General features: G+C 44.3%; 1 protein-coding gene across 6 annotated transcripts; it reads right to left on the bottom strand.

Annotated features, from left to right (window-relative positions):
- Positions 1-495: 495 nt before the first annotated feature.
- On the bottom strand, positions 496-27,652 carry LOC127580443 (inosine-5'-monophosphate dehydrogenase 1). Of its 6 annotated transcripts, none has more exons than XM_052033919.1 (16): positions 27,413-27,634; positions 19,952-20,000; positions 19,013-19,114; positions 17,778-17,852; positions 16,061-16,267; positions 15,101-15,188; positions 14,508-14,707; positions 14,048-14,138; positions 13,604-13,699; positions 9,581-9,724; positions 7,335-7,479; positions 6,710-6,853; positions 6,447-6,521; positions 4,392-4,475; positions 2,716-2,732; positions 496-945 (listed from the first exon to the last, which is right to left on the bottom strand). In XM_052033919.1, the coding sequence occupies exons 1-16, from the start codon at positions 27,508-27,510 to the stop codon at positions 845-847; spliced, it is 1,716 nt and encodes a 571-aa protein (XP_051889879.1). In that variant the 5' UTR covers positions 27,511-27,634; the 3' UTR covers positions 496-844. The 6 variants fall into 6 exon arrangements, with proteins under 6 accessions (XP_051889879.1, XP_051889882.1, XP_051889881.1 ...); XM_052033922.1 differs by having other exon boundaries at positions 4,421-4,475; XM_052033921.1 differs by lacking the exon at positions 2,716-2,732 and having other exon boundaries at positions 27,413-27,633.

The raw sequence follows: 27,652 nt of genomic DNA, 5'->3' as shown, positions 1-27,652 counted from the left end.
AGACAATGGCATGCTACGCGAGGTGTAGAGTGTCCACAGCCCACAGCTCCCCTTTTTCACACTTGAACTGTGTGATGTGATTTCAAATACATGATACGTTGGAAGCTCAGTAAACATTTGGAAACCTGAAAGCGGAAATGATCAACAGTTTCCAAGGCCCACAATCTGCTCCTTTCCCACCACCCTATTGTGTTTTGCTGTGCAACAGGTAGGCGATTAAAACAAAATAATTTCCATCAGTTGCAGTAATGCATTAACTGTTGGAAGTGACAAGGACACAATGTACAACATATAAAACTGCAGATGCAGGAATCTGAAACAAAAACAGAAAGGGTGGAAGACCTCATCTGGCGTTGAGGCAGATGCTGCTTGACTGGCTGAGTTATTGCAGCATTTGTGATTTTGACAAGGACACAACGTTAACCACTCTCTCCATTTCCACCTTTTGACAACTGGTCATTTGGACTGAACAAAAATCATGCTTTTCCCCACCAAAATTATTATATTTTTTAATTAAAGCAGAAACACAAACAATTCTGGTGACAAAAAGAAATTTATGGTCCAATCTGTTGAGTGAAACTATCGAAGTGAAATCTTGCTGTAAAAGCTGGACACCAGGCTTGTCTCTGGGACTCGGGTAAATAGCAAGCACGAAGCAGCCCATCACACCAACAACTCAGTCTCATTGGGTGAGGCAGCTGTTGCATTGCTCTTTTTCTCCCCGACTCTATTCTTCACAGCTCAAGTTACAAAAGTCCAAAAACAAAAGTAAAAAATTGTGCGTCACAAGCCAGGAGGCGCAAAGCGGGGTAGCTGCCTCAGTTCCAGAGGCAGATGAAGATGGTCAAGGGTGCCTTTGCTGTTTGATGGCCAGTGGGGAGGGGACGTTGGGAGCCATGGCCTGGTGAGCAACATTCCCATCTTCAGTAAAGCCGCTTCTCGTAACTGAAAGAGAAAAAAAATATAAAATCAGCACACTCACAATTCCATTCAGGAAGAAAGCCCGTTCATTCCTCAATCTCCCTTCTTCCATAGCCCAATCAGTAGTCTTCAGTCATTCACCCATCAACCTAAACACTTGGTCAAACAATTAGTCACTCAGTGCACTGCCATCTGCAGGATTTTGATGCATCTGCCTATGGTGACTACCTTTGATAGTAATCTTTTGACTTTGAAGCACCTTGAGATGATCCGATGGTATTAAAGGCATCACTTTTGCAAGTTCTTTTTCTTCCTCTTTTTCCCCCCCAAATGGCAGCACATGTATGATGCTGGGCACCCTCAAAAGGACACATGCCCAGAGTCAAAATGGCATAGATATTCTCACACACCTAGAAGCAAGTTAACGAGTTAAACTGGCTTTGTGGTGGGGTGTTACTGATCATTTCGGTCAATGGACCCCAAATGCAAGCTTCAGTTGCACTGGAGGTAACCAATGATTATTGCACTATTTTGCCAACAGAAATATACTGTCTGGAAATGGAGAAAGATGGCCAGTGACCACAGGGGAAGTAGGATTTAGGCTGATGTTTGTGGTCCACCATCATGCTCAAGAACCCTGGCTGAAGATGAGGGTTAGTGGCAATTGGGGGAGGGACAACAATAGTGTAAGGTGGGGGGAATAGTGGTTGGAGCTCAAGGGATCCAAAGGGGGTCTCAGGGAATTGAAGGGTTGGGACAGGATGGAAGCAGAATTGGGGCTTGTGCTGCAAGTGGGCTAGGAGGACCTTGGCCAAGGAGGAGGGAGGGCTCCCCACGTGACAGTTGAAGAGTGGGAAGATATTGAGGGAAGTGGTGGAAATGATCAAGGCCTCAACTGACTTGGTGGATCAGACAGAAATCAGAAGATCAGCAATGAAGTAGAAATTGATAGGGAAACAAGGGTGTGGGGGTGTGTGCGCGCGCGCGCATGCGCATTTGTGGGGGGGGGGGAAGAGGAGAAAAGTGGGGGGGAAGAGGAGAAAGGGAGGAGGTGGTGAAGGAGGAAGATGGGGAATTGGCACCATAAAGTTGCAAGGTAAGTAAAGGATTTATCTGGCAGGGTTCCTAGTCCTGCATTACAATGGGAAGACCCATAGCCCTTGAATAACCAGTGGTCACTGGTTTAGTAATTTATTCTAAGTTTGTCCAGCTGCTCCAAAGGGAGTGTTACACAGGGAATGAGATTATCCCGTGTGTCCAAAACACAACAGTCACTTCAGAGACACAAGAATAACCATCTCCTCAGGATGATGCCTGCTGGAAAACCCTGAAAAGGTGCCACTGGTTTCTCCAGAGCTCACATGAACACAATCTGAAGATTTCACAATAACATAGAGCGCTGAATCCTCAATCGGTACCCTTATTAATAGCCCAGACCCTAAAACCTATCAGTATGTGAGAAAACACAGTAGAGGTGCTTTGATGTTCTTGTGGGCACTGAAGCCAATTGACAGACTGCCCCATCAGCAAAGCCATCCTCAGCATGGCTGTGTGATCCCAGAGTCTTTCCTGGCACTTATAAACTTTGCACAGGGCTTCACCCAGTGAATACTGCAAGTCCAGAATGCACAACTCCAAATTCACTTGGGGCCAAACTTCAAGCCAGGAACTTGAATTTGTGAAGTCACCAAACATTCAGAAACAGGGCAGACTGTTCAGTAACATTCTGTGGCAGACACAACTTAGGATGCTATTAATCTATTAATCAATGTTTGATTACAGTGGTTTACTTACATGGCAAAAATGTGTATCTGATACGCGATTGCATGAGTAAAAGAGAGAAAGAAAAATAAAAATGTGTGGATATAATAGCCATCATGGCAAAATACAGCTCTAGCTTCACATGTAACTGCCAGATACAGTACATCAGGTGAGAACAGCACATGCCCCAGGGTAACAGCAGCTCCTTTCATACTATAATCAAGGCCACTGGTTTGTAAGGTTTCACAGGAGTGGAGACTGTAGAGCCCGATGTATACACAAAAACCAGGGATAAAGTTAACAAATTCATGAAGCAAGAGAATTGACCCTATTGACACCCCACAGACCAGTGACCCTGACTTACTATGTGTATGAGCTGAAGGTGGTTGCCAGGCTCCATACATGCACTATAGGAGACCCTAGAGACCTCATCTGCTGGGAAAGCAAAAGGAAGTGGGTGACTCTGAACAACTTTTATCCCTTCCTTGCAATCCCTTCCTTCCTGGACTCAAAGGGACACTGCACCTGTCAAGACTGGTACCTCCACCACCAACCAGAATTGATTCCGGGCACCATCCAAATTGTTCACCTGCACATGTAAACCATCCACCATCCTAAAATTAAATAAGCCAAGGGATATTCAAGCTCTCCAGTACAGTCATACTTGGCCATCATCCTCAGTTCTGTTTGATAAACCAACTCCAATCTGCAAAGTGCTTCCTTCAAATTCTGGTTGAGATAAATAAAGTTTCCAGAAGATTATTCAGAAGTAGCCACAGAATCAGGTGGGAAACAAATGATGTTTGACCAAGTTTTACTCATGGCTCAGCTGAATGCATTCTCACAAGAGCCAGATGTGGGTACAAAACCTATCACAGAGGGGTGCACATTAAGTCTATACATCAGTGCCGAGGAAACGTTAAACCAAGACTCATTCTGTCCTGTTACATAGATCTAAACTATTCCATGACAATCTGAAGGGGAGCAGGAACATTCCTTCAACAAAGGTCTGCTCAATATTCTTATCAATCAGCATTACAACAGTAACATTACAATACACAGGATCCCAGAGTGCTCAAATTGGCCACATTTCCTGAATTATTACATTGAGAAACATTTCAAAACAGGGCAGGTAGGGCGAGAGTGGGCACCTACACATCAAGAGAGCCAGAGTGGGCATTTGTGCCAGTGAGGGTTAGGGCAGGTGGGAACACCAGGAAACAGGGGGCAAGGGCCAGCTGGCACACCGGGGAGCAGAGGGAGAGGCTGGGAAGCGTGGGTGGCCATTGGGCGCTGCAGCGAGCAGCGCGCAAGGGCCAGCGGGCGCAGCGGACGCCTGCAAGTAGAGAGAAGGTGTGCAGGAGTATTAAACAGGAAAACGGGTAGAAAGACAATCATAATGAGGGAGGTGGGTTGTTGAAGGTTTAGTTCTTCAGTGCCAATGGGTGCTTATGGGTCAAGGAGAACAAGGACAAACTGTTGCTTGATAATGGGTTAAATATTTGTACAATTCCCTCAAGTTAGCCACAGGGCACCTTCCTCATATATCTCAATCTTGCCTGGAACAGGGGAATCAATTCTGTAACCCTGCCATTCTATCCAAGGTGACATGATGAAAAGGTCCTGAGGATGGGCTGCAACTAATCCACCACTAAAAGCAGAAATGAAGTTCTAAGTAAGAAAAAATGGAGACAGGTTGGGAGACTTACGAATGCAGACCATGCACACCTCCTTCTACCTGAGCGGAGATGGTTCTCTTCTCAAACTTCAGCTCCCCTGAGTACATCATTGACCTGAAAAACGGGCAACATTGCAAACAGATTATGAAGAGTTGGGTGGAAGAAATGGTGGAGGAGTGACAGTGGGGACAAATATGAGAAGTGAAAATGGACAAAGTGAATTAAGTACTCAAAGTGTATTCTCCAAATTTTTACAACAATATAATCTAAAACAGGAGTGTTGAGAATCTGACAACCAGTCTCTCTTTTTCATATGCTCAGTCATTCCCCACTACATTAAATTTTATCCCCATTTAATGTAACATAATGTAGGATTTCTATTAGTATATTAAGAGTAAAAGGACATCTAGACAGAGAAAAGGTCACCTTCAGGATTAACGTGGTTGTCTAGGTATGAAGCCACTGAAGATGGGCGAGGTCTTAAATAAATACTTTTTGTCTGTACTTACCACGGAGAAGGTCATGGAAACTAGGGAATTCAGTGAAGAAGATAGTGATAAGGTGAAACAGATCCATGTAACAAGAGGTACTGGTGGTTTTAAGGCATATAAAGGTGGATAAATCCCCGGGGCTTGATCAAGTGTATCCTCGTACATTGTGGGAAGCAAGAGAAGAAATTGCTGAGACCCTGGCAAAGATGTTCATATTATCATTACCTACAGTATGGGTGAGGTACTAGAAAACTGGAGAGTGGATAATGCTGTGCCTTTATTTAAGAAGGGCTGCAAGGACAAACCAGGGAACTACAGGCAGGTAAACCTAACATGAGTGGTGGGAAAGTTACTGGAGAAGATTCTGAGACAGGATCCACTTGCATTTGGAAAGGCAGGGACTGATAAGGGATAGTCTGCATATCTTTATGCATGGGAAATCATATCTCTCGAATTTGATTTGAGTTTTTTTTTGAAGAGGTGACCAGGAGGATTGACGAGGGAAGAATGGTAGACTTTAGCAAGGCCCCACATGGCAGACTGGTCCAGAAGGTTAGATCACCCAGTGTGAGCTAGCCACTTTGACACAAAATTGGCTTGGTGGTAGGAGTCAGAAGTGGTAGTGGAGGGTTACTTTTCATATTGGAGCTCTGTGACCTGTGGTGTCCCCTCATTTGTCATTTATATTCATGATTTGGATGAGAATGTAGGTGGCATGATTTACTAAGTTTGCGGATGACACCAAAATTGGTGATATAGTGGACAGTGAAGAAGATTAGCTAGATCAACTGGGAAAGTAGGCCAAGGAATGGTAGATGGAATTTAACTCTAACAAGTGCAAAGTGTTGCTTTTTGGGAAGTTAAACCAGGGCAGGACTTACACGGTAGATGGCAGGGCCCTCAAGAGTGTTGTAGAACAGAGACCTTGGGAAGAAGGCATTTGGCATGCTTACCTTCATTGGTCAGGGCATTGAGTAGAAGAGTTGGGACGTCATGTTTCAGCTGTACTGGAGGTTGGTAAGACTGCACGGAGTATTGTGTGCAGTTTTGGTTGCCCAGCCATAGGAAGGATGTCATTAAACGGGAAAGGGCGCAGAAAATGTTCACAAGGATATTGTGGGTAGTGTACAATTGAGTTACAAGGAGGAACTGGAAAAGCTGGGGCTGTTTTCCCTGGAGCATAGAGGTATATAAAATCATGAGGGGAATCGATAAGCTGAATAGTCACCATCTTTGTCCCAGGGTAGGGGAGTCTAAAACTAGAGGACAAAGGTTCAAGGTGAGAGGGGAAAGATTTAAAGGGGACCAGAGGGGCAAGTTTTTCCACACAGAGGGCAGTGAATATATGGAACAAGCTGCCAGAGGAAGTGGTAGAGGCGGGTACAATTACATTTAAAAGACATTTTAATATTGACATGGATAGGAAAGGTTTAGAAGGATATGGGCCAAACGCAGGCAAGTGGGACTGGCTAGGTAGGCACCATGGTCGTTATGAACTAGTTGACCGAAGGGTCTGTTTCCACGCTGTATAATTCTACAACTTTATATCTGCTAGGAAAAGACCAAGTTGTCCATCAAGCTGCCCCACACTCACACTGGTCTGTAGCACCATGAGAAAACCTTTCCATCATCCCTTGCAGCCGGGTAAGCTCCCATAAGATTCAAATTACTAGAGAAAAACAGAGGGCCAATTAAAGAAAACACACTGTAAGAAAATTGGTTGGCTTTAATTGGAGCCTTAAAATGACTACCCCTCCTGAGGGGGCTTTTCCAATCTTGAAACAATTGCTTTTTTAGACACTTTCTACCTTACTAGTGAAAGAATGGTGAATGGAAAACACAGACACTGGAACTCACCGAAGGATGGAGAGGCTCTTGGCTCCGATATCCTGGCATCCGTGCTGTATTCCTGCAATCAAGTAAGGTGCAAACTTGTGGATTGATCCCTTGTCCTGAATTGATCCTGAAACTCCTTGGGCCACTTTCACCTTATCACCTTCACTGAACACAACATGACAGAATCAGTATTGAGAACAAGACTCCTGTATACTGCCCTGTGGATTGAGATGAGGGTACAATTCTCTGCCTACTATAACCAGCCTGTTCTGAATAAGGGATCTGGAAGGAGGTAACACGATTTGCCCCAGAGGCAAAGTGAACATGACATCAGGTTCACTGTAGTATTTTACTATCAATCACAAACCAGATCATCCTTAAATAAAGTAGCCATTCACACAGGGTGAGAAGACCTGGCAGGGTTGGGGATGGACTAACTTACCTGTCAATTGTGAGGGTTTTGCAGCCAAAAATTATTGTGTTTTTTTTAAATTGAATCACTTAGCAATGAAATTAAAATATATCAGTACAGACAGACAATGGCTTCTTTCAGATGGGGAGGAACATAGGGATCAACTTGACCTCAGCAGAAAAGACATCACCTTGCTGCAGCCTCCTGGTCCATGACAGCGGCTCCCAAACTTACCTGAAGTATCGTTTCTGACTGTTTGTGCTTTTCTCCATTGCGTCCAATGACCCCATACCACGATATTTCTTCAATCTCACTCCATCGGAGAAAAAATACTCGCCTGGGGCCTCGGTTGTAGCTGCCAGCAATGAACCCATCATCACTGAGAGGGGAGGGTGAGAGAGAAGGGTTGAAGAATGTGAAAGAGAGGATGAGTGGAAGCAGAGAAAAGTAAAGAAAGAACTGATATCAACTTGTTGAGGCATTGAGCTTTCCTTGCTGAGTTAACTTCTGTCAGTCCCACCTTAGCTGTAATGCACGTGGAGGGCAATTGTAGAGCACCAGTTAAATACAAAGTATTAACACCACCACAGAGGAATGGGAAGAGGCAAAGCCATTTCACCCCTTGAATCAAATGTACCATTTCAGACTTAACTCCATAATGCCATCATTTCCACACATCCCTTTACATCTTTGGGTAAAATGATTAAAAACAAGTTTAAAGTTAACATTTAACATCGACTGAAAATCAGGGTTCCAAATCAGATATTCCCACAGCAGGAATTAGATAGCAAGTGAATCATCTTTTATACAATCTGCAAATCCTGACAACAGATACTGTATATGTTAGAAATGGTGTAAAAGTTGTATTGCACTGCAGGATCACGATGGTATACAAACCACTGACCCATCGCCTCCATGGTTTCCTTAGATCCATTCCTGCAAATTCTTTCTCCCTCTCCTCCAACAGACCATCAAAACAATTGAGACCATCTATTTGAGTACCCCTGGTGCTTCCCTGTCTACTTGTAGCCTGCCAGGCGAGCATGCCCCAAGGCTTCCCCGTTGCCCTAGCACTGAACTTGCATCATTACTGGTTTTCTTCATGTTATCCATGAAATGACCCCTGGTCCCTTGATCCCATTTCCTAAATGGCTTACCCTCATCCTAGCCCAACCTTAACTGACACTGTTATGATTCCCTTTATTCAAGTATTGTGCCTTCTTTAAATATACCATCATCTCCTCCTAAAAATTCACACCTGGCCTTTATTGCCCTACCTCTAACATCCTTGTCATTTTACAAGACAAATATATTCTCACAAATATCTGCGAAATGGTGCTTACATTTGGAGAGCTGTCCCAGGGCTGGCAAAGTCTTTAAGGTATGATTCTGTGGCTATGTGCCAGAATCATCTATCATAATCGCCCCAGCAGCAAAACACCCACTAGACGAGCCGGCAGATACAGAGGCAGGAGGAAGTAGCTCTGAATCAAAGTTAATCCCAGACCCCACGAAGTCTCATGGTATCAGGCCAAACCTGGGCAAAGAAATCTCTTCCTGATTATCACTTATCTCTCAGACAATGAAACAGTGCTACTCCGTGTTGAACAATACTTGAAAGGAGCACTGAACATAGTAATGGCACAATATGTACTCTGGGTGGGGACTTCAACAGTCACCACCAAACGTGGCTTGTTTGTGCTATTACTAACTGAGCTGGCTAAGTGCTGAAGACACATCTACTAGACTGGGTCTTTGGTAAGTAGAGCAAACCAATACAAGGGATGTCAATTTAACCTTGTCCTCATCCATCCACCCATGGCAGATCCATCTGTACTTTTAACACTTGTAGAAGTGACAACTGCACAGTCCTTCTGGACAGGTTTTCACATTGACGACACCCTCCATTGTACTGCGTAGACTCAGCACAGATCTGGCAACTCAAAACTGGGCATCTGAGGCCAGAAGCTCAATACCATCCAAGACAAAGCAGCCCACTTGGTTGACACCCTTGCAACTACTCTAAAAATTCATTCCTTCCATCACTAGCTACAATGTGTATCATGTACAAAATGCACTGCAGTTGTTCACCTGGACCACTCATGCAACACCTCCCAAATCTGTGACTTCTATCAATAAAAGGACGAGGGCTTCAGCACATTGAAAGCCATCAGCTGCATGCTCCCCTCAAGTTGCACATTATCTCCACTTGGAAATATATCACTCTCCTACCATTGTTGGATGTAAACCTTGAAGCTCCCTCCCCATTAATAATGTGGGAGCCGCTTCACCAGAGGACCTTCAGCAGTTGAAGGTGGCTCACCAAATTTTCAAGGGCAGTTAGGGAGAGACAGTAAATAACAATCTTGTCAGTGCACCTGCACTCCAAAAATGAACCTTAAACATTGTAAATCTTGTGTATTCACTTTAATTGCATGCCTTTCCAAAACATGGACAAGGATGGAATATTGATGAGGTACCTGTTGAAGCGCCCAAGGCTAGAGCCTTCACTACATGCCCGACCGTCTGGATTCCACCGTCAGCAATAACTGGGACACCAAAACGACGAGCATATTCTGCCACTTTGTATACTGCAGTACCCTGAGGTCTGCCACATGCCATAACTGTAATGGAAACGAATCATACATATTAACCAGATCAGACTCTATCCCTCTTGAATCACACATCACCTGCACAGAAACCAGCACTGCATCAAGGCTGGTCAATAACACCTATCACACTAAGACAGTGGGATAGAGAAAGAGTTGTTACCTTTTCTACCTGACCCCACCTAAAAGAATCACCATTTGATCAGCAGAACAATGGAAGTGGATCAACCAAGCTGGACTGACACCTGACTCGGGTCACACTTTGGGATTAGTACCACTTTACACAAATGCAAGTTGATGTTAAACAATCACAAGCTTGACACTATCCAGAGCAAAGAGCAACAGTTCGATTGTTGTGCACTCCTGACATGGAGCTATGTTCCCATTATCTCCAGCTATGGCTTCAATGTATGCAATCTAAATCATGCAAGAGAAACACAGAAAATCAAAGTGGGTATTAGCCATTCAGCCCTTCAAGCCGGTTTCCCAATTCAATATGATTATGGTTGATCCTTTATCTCAAAGACATATTCTTGCTCAATAGGTATGGGGAATGTCTAGAAATGTATCTACCCCCTTAAATATATGTACTTCAAGATTACTTCTAAAGTCCTTCCTTCTCCTGTGACCTAAGTCAGAACCATTCAGACTTGGTCCATGTTCTCTTACATTACAGCAACTACAATACAGAATGAGGTACTTACATCATCCCACTCATGGGTGGTGCTGCAGAACTCTAGTTTTCTTTCTGTAGTTGCTGAACCTTCACAGAACTAGGGATCAGCAATAAATGCCGACGTTACCATCGATACCCACATCCTAGGAAGAATGACTCCGAGACTAAATGACCAGACACCGAAGGCAAAATGGGTTAGGGACCATCCTAAGGGCTTTGCCCATGGCTGTCCTGCTAAAGCTAACATTCATCACAGTGTGCCAACTGTTGCCAAGAAACACCTCAAGAGTGGAGATACTGAGAATTCTCATAGGCGCATGTCTGCAATGCTGATAACTGCCAGAGGGCAGCAGCATACTCAAGATCTGCAGTACTGCCCTATAGCAGCACTGCACCCACTTCCCCAATTTGCTCACTCCAGCCGAAGGAACAGGGCACCTACAGCAAATATTATGTAAATCCTAATCAGAGCCCTCCTCACACAGGCCTCCCAACCTCCTCACCAGTTAGGAGCATTTTTGTTTCATTCTCAGCCTGTGCAAACTCCTAGTCATCCACAGTGTTGCTAAAAAGTAGGGAATTCCTGCAAGTCGGGATGGCCAAGTTAGGATGGTGCCCACTTCCGCGAATGACTACTCAATAAGAGAACTGAGAGGAAACCTGGGAGTAGCCATAGTACAGAGGACCTGTGCTTCAGAACCAGATGCACCTCCAGCTTAGTTTGTTCCAGTGCAGTTACAATACTGACAGCTACCTGACAATGTGGAAAACTGCCCACGTACATCCTGTTCACAAAAAATAGGCAAATCCAATCCAGCTAATTACCAGCCAATCAGTCTAAACTCAATCATCAAAGTGATGGAGGCTGTCATTGACAGTGCTACTAAACAGAACTTATTCAATGATAACCTATTCACCAATGCCAGCTTGAGTTTTGCCAAGGCCCTTTGGCTTCAGACATTATCACAGCCTTGGTTCAAACATAAACCAAAAAGCCGGATTCCAGAGCTGACGTGAGAGTGACTGCCCTTGATACCAAGATGTCCTGATAAAGTTGGTCAATGAGCCAGTATTTGGAGTCATACCTCACAAAGATGTATAGCTGTGATTTTGGAGGTCAATAATCCCAGCCCCAAGACATAACTGAAGGAGTTCCTCGGGCCAGTGCCTCTGCTCAACCATCTCCAGCAGTTTCATCAATCACCTTCCTTCCATAATAAGTTCTAACCTAGGTATGTTCACATATGATAGTGTAATGTCCAATTCCATTTGCAACTCCTCAACAAATGAGGCAGCTTGTGCCTGTGTGTAGTAAGACCCAAGGCAATACTTCAGCATGGGCTGATAACATTTACACTATAGGAATGCCAGGCAATGACTAACTCCAACATCTGGACGTATGATCCCAAGAGAATACCAAGGATGAAGGGAGAATTATTCCTTTATGATAAAAAAAACAATGGATACTGAAACATGGAGAAACTGCTACAAACAGCTAGCATCTGGGAAGAAAAGAAACATTCCTGGTCTTTGGTCAATGTGCCTATATAATCATAGACTGGTATAAAACAAAAGGCAGCTAATTGTGAATCTGCCAGACATGTTACAAACTATCCAATGATTTCCAATCCATATTCATTCCCCAGAATCCTTGAATATGGCCTGGATGTGTGTGGGAGTGGGAGCAGTGAGCATAGTGTTCTGGACATAGGTCAGCCCATGCACCGGGTGTTAAACCCAAACTCGACTGCAACTCTCAGAACGAGATATTTACAACTCCTCACTGCCCACCCCAGAATCATATTCTGTGGAATATTCTACTGGTTAAATTGATCAATCGTAATAGCCACAGAGAATGCAAGGAAGTGATGCTTCCCAGTTTAGAAATGCTGAATAATTCTGAGCTCAGTCTATGCACACACCTTAATAAACATTGGCCTTGGTGGATATGTAGAACAGATTTACAGGAATTATACCAGCAATTTAAGGACTTAATTGTGAAGACATTATTTTGTGCTTAGACAGTGGAAAAATGTGAACTTGTCCACTTTAATAGGAAAAACAGAAAAGCAGACTATTTAAATTCTTCAAGATTAAATGCTGGTGTTTAGAGGGAGGTTTAAGTATCCCTATCATATAATTAATGGCACAGAAAGAGGCTACTCAGTCCATCAAGGCCATGCCAGCTCCCCAGGGGAGCAATCCCATTAGTCTCATTCCCGCTCTTCTTATTTCCCTGTACAGCTACATAAATTTTAGTCTCAAAGAGATTGATTCCTGGGATGAAGGAGCTGTCCTATGTGGAAAATCTGAGCAGATTGGCCTATGCTGTATAGAGTTTAGGGAAATGAGATTGAAGCACAAAATATTCTGAGGGATTCTTGCATGGCAGATGCTGGAACGGGGAGCATTGTCTAAGGAATTAAAACAAAGATATGGAATTTCTTGTCTCAAACAGCTGTGAATCTTTTAAATTCTCTGCCCCAGAGAAATGGATAGATTTTTGCACCAAAGGGGATCAGCCAAGAAAAGGGAGTTGGGACCAACAGACTGGTCACAACCCTGTTGAATATGAAATGAGCTTGAGCGGCTTTACATTTTTATTGCTTATGCTAGAGGTTGAGGGGTGACCTAAGTGACACGTTTTAGATGGCAAAAGGATTTAACACAGGAGGTGAAGAGCACTGGGTGATCTGGAGGGAAAGTCTATAACAAAAAGGCACCATCCTAAAAATTAGGCCTCTCAGGAAAATCAGGAGGTACCTTCGCACAGAAGGGCAGTGGAAATCTGGATGGGACACAGTTCCGAAGGGTAAATTAGAGCTTCTCACACGGAGGCTGACAGATTTTCTGTTACTTCAAAAACATCAAAGAAGAAAGGGCAAAGGTAAATAAATGGAGTTGTTACAGATTAGCCACAATTTAACATAATGGTAGAGCAGGCTGAAGCTCTGCCTCCTACTCCAATGACTAACTATCATCATTCTTCTTCTTCTGCATTAGATATTATTCTAAATTATGTGCGGCTGTTTGCTATGAGGGGAACCACTGGGGAGAAGATCCTCAAGCACTGGAAAACCCAGTTTGTGTACATCACTAAACTTGGATAGCCTCTGGATCCCTGTTTAAGGCAAATGCTGGATTTATTCTGCTTTCCCAACAAGTCCTTCCGCTGTGCCTCAACATATCACCTCCCCAACCACATGTCCCAGACGCACCTTCCTGAGTGATGCAGATCGAACCACACCCCATCCCGACCCGTAGAGCGTCCACTCCAGCGTCAATCAGGTTCTTGGCTTGTGCTGCAGTTACCACTGTAAAGTCAAAAGAAGCAATGCAGTCAACAGTGAAGGAACGATCAGGTCTCCCAATGACCTGGGCTCCTCAGAAAGGAAGGGACCGTAAACCCCATCAGTGGGGGACACTGTGATGAAAGAGAGAGAGGGAGAGAGGGGCGCAGAGAGGGAGAGAGACAGAGAATCATCTTGCTGATTGAGATAGAGAAAGACAAGAGTATTTAGCTCAAACATTTTAGCCACCTTCACGTACAATCTTCCTTTGTACCGTAATATGTCACTCTAAATCATGGATTGAAGTGGAACTTGAATTATTGACTTTCTGACAGAGTGTCAGAAGGGGATAAAGTTAAGATTTTCACTTACCATTCCCACCAACCACCTGCAGCTCTGGATACTTCTGCTTAATGTATCGAATCATGTTTATCTGGAAGACAGAGTTTCCTTGGGAGGAATCCTGAAAGCAATGGCAAATAAGAATTACAAAATTCACCAAGGTTAACGTCCCCTCCTTCAAAGTGAGCTAATTTTACAGTCACCAGGAAATGAAAACAGGGCTGCGGTTTTACCATCTCATCTGAATGAGGTCACCTCCAAAGCGTGCAGCACTCTGTCAATGCTACACCGAAGTGTGGCTCCCCATTTATGTTAATAACTCTGCAGTGGAACTTCACCTATGACCTTTGGACTTAGGGTGCACTGTGTGACCCACTGAGTCAATGAGTCATTGTCAAGGGAATGGACACGAATGGAGCCTGGTCTCAAGGCTCCCTGCTGACCACCTAGCTGCAGCTGACAACTCGCTACGTTCCCACTTTGCTCTTACCAACACAACAACATCCACCCCCGCCTGCATCAACAGGTCCAGCCGATATTTATCATCCTCCCGTGTTCCAATGGCTGCGCCACAGAGCAGCTGCTTCCGTGAGTCTTTCGACGCCAGTGGGTAATCTCGGTTCTTCTTCAAGTCTGTCCGTGCAATGATCGAGATCAGCTCGTCCATGTCATTAACGATTGGCAGCTTCCCTGAAGGAAGGAATAAAAAAAAATTCAAGCCTCCACAGAGGCTGGTGTCCACAGCTATGACAGGAAAAGCAAAACCCATGGCAGGACCCTGCCTCCCGCTGCCCGAGGACTGAACGCTACCATAATTGCCCCTTTTCCCTCCTCTCCCTGCAGCATACCCACAGAATCCCCATCCCACAAACAGCATTCCCCACGGACATCCACCCCTCCCCTTCAATCACACTATACCCATGGACCTTCTCCCCCCCCCCCCCCCAGCCTCCGCATCATTCCCCATGGACCTCTCATCTCTCCCTGGGGATTTTCCTCTCTCATACAAGAACTCATCCCCTCCCCATCCCAGAGCACTCCCATATCCCCCACCCAACTAGTGCAGCATTACAGCATTGGGACCTTTCTTGCTACGTTGTAGAATTTCATTGGCTTCCTTGAGGGTCACACCAGCTGGGGCAACAACCAGGTCTTCCCGCTTCGTCATCACCTGAATATGGAAAAGGCAACATGTGAGTGAGTGCATATCCCTTTCTGGGCCCTGTACCTCACACAGATTCCATTTCACCTTCTGTACATAGGCACATCTTTATGTCTGACAACAATGAAAAGCCTGCTTTATATGATAGCTTTCACATTCATTGGACATCCTCAATTAATCTGCAGCTACCTAACTACTCTCTAAACCCAGACACTGCTGGAATGTGTGGAAACACTGCAGCCAATTTGTGTACAACAACTTTCCACAAAGAGCAATACAAAAATAACCAGATAATTGTTTTTATTTTTAGGTGATGATATAATCATGCACACGGAAATAGGCCCTTTGGTCTGTTGGTGATAATCCTGCTTTCAATTCCACTAATAGTTTTATTCTCATCAACTCCCCCTCAGGTTCTACCACTCACCAACACACCCAGGGCAATTTACTGTGGCCAATTAATCCATTAACCAGCATGTTTTTGGGACATGGGAGGAAACACACTTGGTCACAGGGAGAACGTGCAAACTCCACAGACACCACTGGAGGTCAGAATTGAACCCAGGTTGCTGTCACAGTGAGGTAGCAGCTCTACTAGCTGCGCCACTGTGCTGACCCAGTAACAAATAGCCGAAGGACAAATATGGACCTCAACCACCAGGGATAATCCATTGCTCTCCTTTTATGTCCATACTTAGTGGATCAACAGCTGATAATTTTGTGGTGGTAATTGTACTCTCAATCTTCTGACTTAAGGGGCAATTAAGCCACCACTGATCCTGCACGTGTAGTACAGAGTAAGAAATAGGTAACCCTTTACTTTCAACATCAATGACCTGCATAATAATCCTAGCTTATAACAGTCATTGTAAATGTTATACCTCATTCAAGGCAGTGTCATAATCTTTCTCCGAAAGGAAGTCAATATCCCGTGACGTGACGATCCCCATCAGCTTGCTTCCCATTTTGCCCGTTTCTGTGATTGGGATTCCTGAGAAGCCATGTCGTAATTTGGCTTCAAATACATCCCCGACTGTGTGGTGGAGGCTCATGACCACTGGGTCGGTGATGAAGCCCTGTTCAAATTTCTGCAGGAGGGAAGACAAAGATGTAAATTGCACACAGGCAGGGGAGTACCAAGGTTACAGGGGTGAGAACAGCCTCATCTGCATACATCCTTGTTATGGTACTGGGTTGTGGGAAGGAAGGTCATCAGGGCAGAGAGAGGTGGTCCCCACTATGCACCCTAGCACCTCACTAGTGAAAGAAATACTTGGAGATGGAAGCCTCCCCCTTCAACTCAGATGATTTCAAGAAAATGAAAAACTAAAATAAAAAAACAAACACAAGTCCGCAGCAACTGTGGAAAAAGAAACAGAGTTAAGTTTGTCTACACAGGTTAACTTTGTTTCTCTTTACCTGGATGCTATCTGTTCTGCTAAACATTTCCTGCATTTTCTCTGATAGTATACAAGCTAGCAAAAAGGGAAATGCAGCCAAGCCAGGTGGACAAAATTAGAACAATCAGATCAGTCATGTTTATTTTGAATGCAGAGCAAGCTAGAGGAGCTGAAAACGCCTCAAAAAACAAAATCATGCTTTTAAAAAAAACAGATTATACTCACAACAATCATTTCTGAAAATAGGATATTTTCAAAATGATTTTGTGAGCAAGGAATATTTGACCGCCTACGATTTCATCATTTATATTTAGCTTAAGATAGGAAAAGGAAGCGAGAAAGCTACAAAACAAAACTACTCATGAGAGATAAAGCAGAAGGGAACAACAATGATGGACGTTTAGTCTTTGTAGCACTTTCTGGCATTCCCTTTTTGTTCCTCTGGAAATGTCAACCTGGATTCATGTTCACGTTCTGGCAATGAATTGAACACCTGTTTCAGACCGAGACACCGAAATGCTACCCACCAAACTAAAGGTACAGATTTTTTTTATGGTGCAGTATGATACAGAACATTAGTTATTTTCTGTCACACTTAACTCACCATAGGCAATGGAACAGGAGAAGAACTAAATATATTTTAACAAATCCTGATTCATGTTGGATCCGGTTATTTTCGAATCCACAGGTTCTTTCAGGAGTCCAGGAACGAGTTGAAAACAACTTGGTGCTTCAAAGTTTTATTGGAAAGTTTAAAACAAAGAAACAGCCACAGAGCACATGGCACTAGCTTTGATAAGCCAAGACAAAGGGAACAAAAGATGAGCTCAGGCCAGGGGAGACGAGCAAGAGAGATTAACAAAAAGTGACACCTTTTATACCCGAGATAAAAGATGCTCCTTAGCTAACAATAGTCCAATCAGGAAACCTATTAAATACTTGTGACCAAACCAACCAATGAAAAAACCACATATTCACCTGATTGACGAATCAAGCAGCTAGTAAGCGGCCATTCCTTGTGCTGCCACTTGAGGTGTATTAAACACTATACATGTTAAAAAGCTAATTAAAAACAGTCAAATCCAACATTCAATTCAACAAAATAACCATCAAGATATTTTACAATTAATTTCAGCTCTGCTAAATCACAAGCCAGTCACGATAATGTGAACCATACAAACATGCAAGTGGAGCCCACCTTAACTTTGCGGACCTCGTTAGCTTGAAACTCCGGGGTGCAGTTATGATGGATGAATCCAATTCCACCCATTAACTACAGGAAGAAGAACAGAACATGAAGACATTGTATCAGATTTATCATATGTCAAACAATCATAGGATGCAACCTACCAACCTGTGCCTCCATTCAGAGAGCAGTAGTGTGCAGGTTTACACAGAGAAAAATCACCCTACACTGCTCCATCAAACTCTCAAGTGACAGAAACAGCAGATGTCGGATGCAGAGTGAAGCTCCCTCCACTCTGTCCCATCAAATATTTCTGGATCCCTGTATTATGCCCCATGCAGCATTTCTATCTCTTCCTGCACCGACTGTGCATGGGATCCCAGGACAAATCACAGTGTGGAAGAAGAGTTGCTCAACCATTTAGAGGTCTGGATTCATTTTGAAGCCCAAAGCTAAGAGGGACTACGTTCTTCCAATTTTCATAGTCATAGAGCCATACAGCGTGGGAACAGTTCCTTCAGCCCCATGAATTCACTCTGTCCATCAAGCACCCGCTTACACTATTGCTACACTAACACCATTTTATTCTCTCCGCATTCTCAAAAACTACCTCCGGATTCTTCCACTCACCTACATACCAGGGGCAATTTATAGTGTCCATTAATGTTGTATATTTCCCTAACACCAGTAACTTTACAAAGCTAGCATTACAATAAACAATTGTAGAATTAATGTGAACTGTCAGTACAAAGCAGACAATTCTCAAAATATCTCAAACCTTGGGAGTAGTGTGCACAGTTCTGATCTTCACATTACATGAATGACATCACAGCACTGGAGAGGTGCTAGAAAGTTAACTGATACCCAAACAGAGATTTTAACTTCTTAAGACTAAAGAAACTGGGGATCTTTTCTCTGGATTAAGAATGATTTTAATAGGGTAAAACTTGAATAAATGTTTCTAATTGTGCAAAAGACCAAAACTGAGAATAAGAGGCTCATTAATAAATCCAAAAGGGAGCTCAAGAGAAGCTTTTTTTTCCTCAGTTAAGATCACTCCCCTGCATTTTTCCTCAAGGAACACAATTTACTTTTGAATGATATTGACTCTGATTCCAATACCTATTCAAGGCTTGCATTCCACATTGCAATTTCGTGCATAAAAATACATTGCCTCTGGCCACCACCGGTTTTCTTGGCTTATATAATACTCATGAAGAAAGAAGTATAATTTTCCTGTTACTCACCCCCATAGCAATTGCCATGTTGGATTCTGTCACAGTATCCATGGGAGAAGAGACAAGGGGAGTCTTCAGGGTAATTTTCTTGGTGAGTGCAGAGGTCAGGTCCTATTGGTGGGGGAAAATGCTTCTGGTAAGACACAACCCATTTGAATCAAATTAAGTCAGCTTTATTTGTTTCACAATGCAATCCAAACCCCACACACTATTGAATTAAAAACCTGAGATGACCCAGTTATTGACCAAAATTTAATTGAATGATTTGGGAATTTATGCATTGGATAACATACATCCAGGAGTGAATCTAATCAATGGATCAAAGATTGGGGAAAGGATTTGCATATACAAAAATATGCACCCTGGAAATAAGTTACAAGCTGAAATCATGTAATCCAATAAATGGGTACCCAGGAATGAGTTACAGGCTGGAAGCTAAAGCAGAGATTTGTCCTAGAGTTTTATTCTAAAATTTAAATTTCTTTATTTTATAGAAAGGAATTTTTTTTCCCCACAGGAAAAAGGGTGCTCTGCTAAAGACAAAATACATCATGGCTCTCACTGCAACAAAACAGAGGATGCATGTGAAAAGCTCCTTAACCCTATTCTCACTACAAGGTCCACAACAAATCTGACAAAACCTTCTTCCCTCTGTAGCATGAATACTGCACAGTGTAAGATATTGAATTAGCAGCAAAATTGCCTGATAAAAGCACACTACACATTCTGGGGAACCATCTACAACCAGACAAATTTAGGGTAAGTGGCAGGGGAGAAATGAGGCAGAGTGAAGGGGGGAGAGCTAAAGCAGAGGGGACAGGGTCCAAACAGTCACAGCTTAATTGGACACTTTAACAGTATTCTGCAGATCTGATGTTTGTTGATTTAATTTATAAACCAATCCTGCTCTCTGCATCTGACTGGAAACTTAGGACGTTCTTAACTCACCACTTCATCTGCAGCGAAGTCAATGAAACCGGGAAGAATCAGGAAGTCACTGTATAGAAAATATGGGGAAAAAAAGCAAGAAAAAAATTAAACCAGTCAGACATCATCAGCAGTAAGCATTTGTGAGGGCTTGTGTAAGGAGATTGCCCCCACTACCAACAGTCCTACACAAGCAGAGCAAGGTTTTAAGAAGAGTCTTAAAGGGAACGGAGGAAAGTAGTGGATAAAGAACTGAGAAAGTAAGTCTGAAAACACAGCTCAAAACATGGCTGTGAAACATGGAATCATGAAAATTGGACATGTCCAAATGACAACAAGTGCAGAAATACTGGAGAGCTGGAGGTCAGGGAGGGGCATAGCCCACAGCGGGATTTGAAAACAAGTTTGCAGTTTTGAAATCATGACCCATCTTATCCAGGAGCCAAGGTAAGTCAGCTTCACAGAACAAAGTGAAGAATGTGAAGGAGCAGGTTTAGGCTCAGGCTGGGCTGATCTAAATCTATAAGGGCACTGTGATACCCCCATCCTGTAAGCAATTATACCAAGCACATGATATAATCACTCCCGAATCAGGATATGGGTTTGATCCTTCCTCCAAACCAGAGCCTACAATCCAGGCTAATACTATAGTGATACTGAGAGAACATTGAATTCTTGAAGCTGTTGTCTGCTTTCTCAAATGGATGCTAAAAATTCCATACAACTATCCAAAGGAGCAGAAAGTTCTCATGGGTTCCATATTTATTCTTCAACCTAAAATTGGATTATCTTAGGTTCTTCTCCTTGCGTCTCATGGGTTCCTGCTGTACACAGAACAAGATGCATGATTTGCTTGCATACAAGTCACTGACTACAGGTTTGTGAGGTACAAACCTAAGTGATAAATTTGGAGTACATGGTTGCTGGAAAATTCTCTTGCCAGATGGTCAGCGCAGCAGATTCCTACAGCCACTTGTCTGTGGCCAGCCATTGTACACTTCAGCAGTGCCCGAAGCCCAGGCCCTTGAGTGATAGCAGAAGAGCAATGCACTCATTTGTAGAGAGGAAAATGTATTGCCAAGGGAAGGTGATGTGGAAGAGAGGGCTGGCACCAGGGTCCTAAGAGTGTAACACAGCCTCAGTACTGGTGTTGAGTGTGCAACACTCCCTCAATACTGATGTCCGAAGAGTGCAATGGTTCCTCAGTACCATGGATTTAACACTTTCTCAGTTCTACATTGAATTTTAACCTCTCTGGAGCAGGATGTGAGCCTTCCGTTCATAGGTTGTTAACCATGTACCTACCGACAGGCTGGAATTCATACCCACAGGATTTAGCACACATCCCAGACACAAACATAAAGCTTTCAGCTCAAGGCCGAGTCTGGAGCCAAAATAAAAACTGCTTTTTATTTGTTGAGCTGGTGTTTTAAAAATACAAAATTAACAAGCAGTTCTGCCTTCCCAATACACTGTGTGAAACTCAGTGGCTAGTGTCAACAGCTTCACAACAGATAACACCCCATTAATAAGATCAGATCATAACTGCCCACTGCTGAAATAGCTTTCCCACAAGCTCCTCAAACATCTATGACCAAAGTGTTTGCTGCTAACAGAAGCAGTAAGTCAGTGCACTCAACATTCATTGCACAATTGATCACAAATTGATAGGATTCGTCAACTGAGGAGGGTCCTTGAGACAAATGTGTCAGTTTCAAGACTGTGTATGTTGGCATCCATGGGAGTCAGCCCCTCTCTCAAGTGATCAATATTACATGTAATGTACAGCATCAAACTGAGACTTTCAACCCAAATGGTTAATTGTGGTATTAATGCTTCATGAGGCTCTCATTATCTCTTCTCACCCAGTCCATGCTATACTTGCCCTGGGAGTAATTTGCTAAGGTAGTCAATAGTGAAAAGATCAAGGAGAATGAGGATGGTTATCACAAAAGATACCATTAGTGATCTAAGCCAAGGCAGTACATCATGACATGATAGAAACACGATGTACATAGAGATTGCTCTTGCTCTGGGGATACAATAGGAAGAAAGTGTTTGCTTCGTCCCTTCCTGATGCAGTTATGAGCGCTGAGGGTACAGCACAAGGATCTGTGACTCCAATCACTACCCTGGATCTGACTTCTCAAGGGGAAAAGACAAGTCAAGTCAGGGTGACAAGATTTCATGTTTCTTTTTAAACCTACTAATGGCAAGTAATGAGGACTGAGGGAAGATTTCCATCAGGTCCTGGGAATGAATAAATTAGCATGGCAGTCAGAGTCCAATTCAACAGATTCAGGACGGAAAGATATGTTTATACAGGACCATGTGGCACTGCTCAAAGCTTCAAGAAACTCAGGGACATCATAATACAAAAACCTCTAATTTATAGCATTCTCTAGACACTTATGGCCATGAAACCAAGATCAAATTAACCACAGAATCTGCCCTTACAAGGCTTATCAGTGTTAGCAGTGCAGTTAAGGGAAGGCAAGGAGGATTTAGCATTTCTAAGTTCTGATGATCTGCCTGAAGGATCCTGGAAGAAGATTCAAATGCAACTTTCTAAAGGGAAGTGGGTCTTTAAAGAATAGATACTGGCAGAGCCATGAGAAACAGCAGAGCAGTGCAACTAATTGGGTAACTCTCCTGTCTTCGCCAGTTGCTACATCCTTCAGCTTTTAAAAACCTGGGCTTGATGTTGCCACATCACTATTTAGGGGAGGGTTTTCACAGTGGGGGCCCCTTCCCACCTGCTTCCTTTCCTTCACTCTCTTCAACCCCCACAAATAAAATCCTTTCCACTTAAAAACATTCCATTGTAAAGATTATGGAACAGACACCATTCACAAATAAAACTTATAATAAAACGCTTCCAGAGGTAAATCTCTAGTAGGACACCCAGCAACAAAATCTTAATAGGCTGTCAGATAAATACTTTATTTCAACACATTGGTGATTAGGCAATTTAGGACAGATGTCGAAAAAAAGGTCTCAATAAACAAAACATACACAAATTGAGAGAATAACTTTAACCTTCTAAAATCTCCTTCAATATACTGCAGATTATCACCACCTAAAAGAACAAGGGGAATAGGTGTAAGGGATAACAAGTTTCACACTATGTCAGGTTAGACATACACAAAACTATTTCCTTTAACTCTCAAACTTCCTATCTAACAGAACTGTGTGATCATCTTCACCACAATGAACTGCAACTCAAGGAGTCATGGAGTTATCTAGAACAGCAACAAGCCCTTCGGTCCACCAACACAGCACCAACCATCAAGCACCCATTCACATCACTCCTACACTAATCCCGTTTTGTTCCCTCCACAATTCCATCAACTCCCCTTAGATTCTATTTCTCATGTGCACACTAAGGGCACTTTACAGCAGTCAATTTCCCTACCAGCCCACGCATCATAGTCAGAGCTTGGAAACAGGCCATTTGGCCCACTGTGTCCACACTGACCAATAGGCCTTTATCCACATGAATCCCATCTTACAGTACTTGGCCCATAGCCTTCTATGCTTTGGCAATGCAAGGGCTCATCTAGACACTTCTTAAATGTTGTCAGCGACTCTTTCTTCCACCACTCTCTCAGGCAGTGTGTTCCAAGTTACTCATCACTTTTGGGTGAGAAAGCTCCTCCCCTCTCAGTTCAAAGGTCCCCCCTCAGATCTTTGGGCATGAAACCCACGTGGCCACAAGGAGAATGTGCAAACTCTACCTAGGGCAGGAATGAACCTGGGTCACTGGAGCTGGAGACAGCAGCATTACTAGCTGAGCCACTGGCTCACCCAGTCTTCTCACTGGCAATTTAGGGGTAGACAATACATGTTGGCACGGCCACATCAATGAGAATTACTTCAAAAATAAACTATTCTGAATGGATGAAACAAAATGGTCTAAACATCATGCCTTAATTAATGGGTTGTCCAGGTTTTGATCAAACCCTGTCCACATTCTCAGAAATCAACTCATGAAATACATCCACTTGCCGTTATCTCCAAGGCTGCTTAATGAGTAAGATCTGGGAAGTTTTCCTGCAGACCTACATTGGCAGTGTTCTTGTGGGAAATGTATGCACCAAAGGAAAACAACACTGTTCTGGAACAATATTTTCCAGGGCCAGATTATATTGGATTTAATGCACAAGGTTCTTGTATAAATCTCTTCATAGGTAACAAGGAAGCATTAATGTGGAATGTGTATGTTTGCTGGTCCAAAAAATAAGCAATCCATAACCTAGACTATCATGTGATCCAGAGAAGAGCCTGGAAGGGAATGGGAATGAGAAAGACTGAAGCTCACAATGGAAAGTAATTTGCTCGGATTTTAAATTAGACAGCTTAACACCTTCCAGGGAACAAAGTATTCCTTTATGTCTTTAGGACAGAACTTTGTTGATTAACATTCTATATCAGGAAGGAGTACAAAAATTTAGAAGCACGTCACTGTTGCATGGACAGCTTACAACAGATAGATGGGCCCAGCACATTGATGCAAGCATGGAGGCCGCATGTCATCATCTCTACTTTCTTGGAAGTTTAAGGAGATCTAGCATGTCATCGAAGACTGACAAACTTCTACAGATGTACAGTGGAAAGCATTCTGACCGGTTGCATCATGGCCTGGTATGGAAACTCCAATGCACAGTCCCTAATACTGCTTTGGACTATGTTTCTTTTCTCTCTCAACTTGCACTAGTGCCATGTTTAGTTTGTCATGTAAGTATGTATAATTTATGGTATTATATTAACTTATGTTTGTCATATTTAACATACCGTGCTGCTGCTGCAAAAAGCTAATTTTCATGGCATTTATCCCGTGTATGTAGTCTTATGACAATAAACTTGAACCTGAAAACAAGGTATTAAATTGAGGCCTAATCTACTTCCTCATGTGGATGCAAGAAATTTCATTGTACCATCACTTGGCCGATACTTATTCTTCAATCAGCATCGTTAATAATAAAGCACATGTCCATCAACACAATATTGATGTTTTTAAGTAGCTTGCCAGGCATAAATTGGTTGCTATGTTTACAACATTATAACCGATTTCAGAAGTCCTGACACATCATGAAGTTGTGAAAGGTGACGTTTAAATGCTCGTTTCTTTCAAGATGGGCACATTGGATAGAACAAGATGAGGAACTGCAAAACCTGCTAGCAGGGAATCCAGGAGACTTATTGGAAGATCAGGAGTAAAATTGAAAGTGCACAGGGAAAGAAGGCTCTGACTTCAGTTTGTGGGAAATTGAGAATGTGCCAATGCGCCAGTGCAACTATGAATTTCATGAATTGCTCTAATCTGATTACTAAAAGTTCACTATGTTTTTTCTGAAACCTACCTTTCAAACTAATATATGAAACCATGTCCAATCTCCTTCTTGTGAATCTAATTTATCCACTTACAGTAAATGATAATTTTTTATTGAATTAGCTCAAATTAACTTATCATCATTCCAGTCAAACAAAAAAGGAATCTTTCGACATTTAACATGTGATGAACTTTTAAACAATTATGTCTCTCAATAAAGAACGTTCACAACATACTCAATTAGTAGCCTGAGTATGTTGTGAACATTCTTTATTGAGTCACAATGTTGTGGGTTCAAGACCAGTTCTAGGACTTGAGCATAAAATCATGTCCACGATGCCAAGTAAGCTTGGGGGAGCAAGCACTGTCAAAGGTGTTCTCTCTTAGTTGAGGTATTAAAGTAAGGTTCCATTTACCTGTTCAGGGCTGAATGTTCAAAAACATAAACCCTGCAAAATCCTTCACAGATCTGAAAGACAAAGCTCTACCCAGATTTGCCTACTTTCAAAGACTGTCGAAAACTTTTAGAGATAAAACCTGCACCATAACAGTAGAGGCCAAGTTACAGCTGGTACCTCATCACCTTTCCAAGGGACTTGTGGAAGACACTGAAATGAAAAAGTTAACGCAGAGAAGGATTGAGATAAAATTAAGGAAAGCACAGCTAAAGAAACAAAATAGGCACATAATTGGCAAATGAATTTTAACATGGTAAAATGTGAGATGGTAAAATAATGAGCCTACCATGTTCCTGGATAAGTAAATAAGGTAAAAGAGTGGACACGTTAGGGCACTACTGGGTCAATTTTTAAAAGCAGTAATACAAGCTAAAAAGGTTATAAAAGGAAAAAATATAGAGATTCAGTTCGAGATGGATTAAGTAAAAAGCAGGGAATTTATGTTAAGTAGTTGAATGCAACTATGTTTAGACCACCACTGGAAGTACAGTGAATGATTCTGATCTCCTTACTATGATTAGCACATGGAAGCAATGTGAATAAATTAATTTAAGAAGGGGCTAGCCCAGGAGGAGAATACACAAATATGGTTCCAGAAATCAAAGAAGACAAGAGACTTTAGATCTGGACCCAAAAACAAGGGGTGGAGAGTCAGGGGAGGGGTGAGGCAGAGGTCAAGGGGGGGAATGGGAGGCAGAGGGGATGCAGGAATGGGGTATGGGGGGCAGGGGGATGGGGAGCAGAGGGTGGGATGCAGGGCCGGGGGGGGCATCGATGGAGGGCAGGGCAGGGGGGGCGATGGAGGGCGGGGTGGGGGGCGATGGAGGGCAGGGCCGGGGGGGGGCGATGGAGGGCAGGGCCGGGGGGGGGCGATGGAGGGCAGGGCCGGGGGGGGGCGGCGATGGAGGGCAGGGCGGGGGGGGGGGCGGCGATGGAGGGCAGGGCGGGGGGGGGGGCGGCGATGGAGGGCAGGGCGGGGGGGGGGGCGGCGATGGAGGGCAGGGCGGGGGGGGGGGCGGCGATGGAGGGCAGGGCGGGGGGGGGGGCGGCGATGGAGGGCAGGGCGGGGGGGGGGCGGCGATGGAGGGCAGGGCGGGGGGGGGGCGGCGATGGAGGGCAGGGCGGGGGGGGGGGCGGCGATGGAGGGCAGGGCGGGGGGGGGGGCGGCGATGGAGGGCAGGGCGGGGGGGGGCGGCGATGGAGGGCAGGGCGGGGGGGGGCGGCGATGGAGGGCAGGGCGGGGGGGGGGGCGGCGATGGAGGGCAGGGCGGGGGGGGGCGGCGATGGAGGGCAGGGCGGGGGGGGGCGATGGAGGGCGGGGGATGGTTCAGGGCAGGGGGATCAGGGGGATGGGGTAGGGGCAGGGGTGAAGAGGAATGGGGCAGGAGAAGGGGCGGCAGAGGCGGGGAATGGAGATTTTGTCCAAAGGACTGGAGGGTGGCACAACCGCTCCGGGGGGAGGGGATCGGGCGGTCCGAGGGGGGAATTCAGCCCAGCAGTTCGGGTCCTGCTCCCTGCCTTCACCTCTCCTCTGGCAGAGAGCGAGGTCCGGGTCCAGGCCGGGCGCTGTGGGGCGGGGATTGATGGAACGGGTCACCGACTTCCCGGCCACTGCATCCACCCTGCAACGTGGAGCCAGGATGCGGGCAACGTGTCCTGCCGGGGAGGACCCGTGGGCGCTGGAACTCTTACTTGTAGGTGAGTCCGTCCGCAGAAGCGAAGAGGATCTGTGCAGTGAGGCCGTCCTCGGGCACGTAACCAGTGCCGCCGCTGATCAGGTAGTCGGCCATGCTGCAGAGAGAGACAGAGGAGAGAAGCGGTGAGTGAATGAGCACAGCCCAGGGGGCCGAGGGCGGGCGCCAGGCCACTGGCTCGGGCACGCGCCTCGGGGGAGCCAGGGGCACGCGCCCGCTCTCCTGACGCACGGCGTGC

The sequence above is a fragment of the Pristis pectinata genome, chromosome 19 (genome assembly GCF_009764475.1).
Source record: "Pristis pectinata isolate sPriPec2 chromosome 19, sPriPec2.1.pri, whole genome shotgun sequence".
NCBI lineage: Eukaryota > Metazoa > Chordata > Chondrichthyes > Rhinopristiformes > Pristidae > Pristis > Pristis pectinata.
Note: the sequence above shows the minus strand (reverse complement) of the source record. Positions and strands in the feature narration are given on the sequence as shown.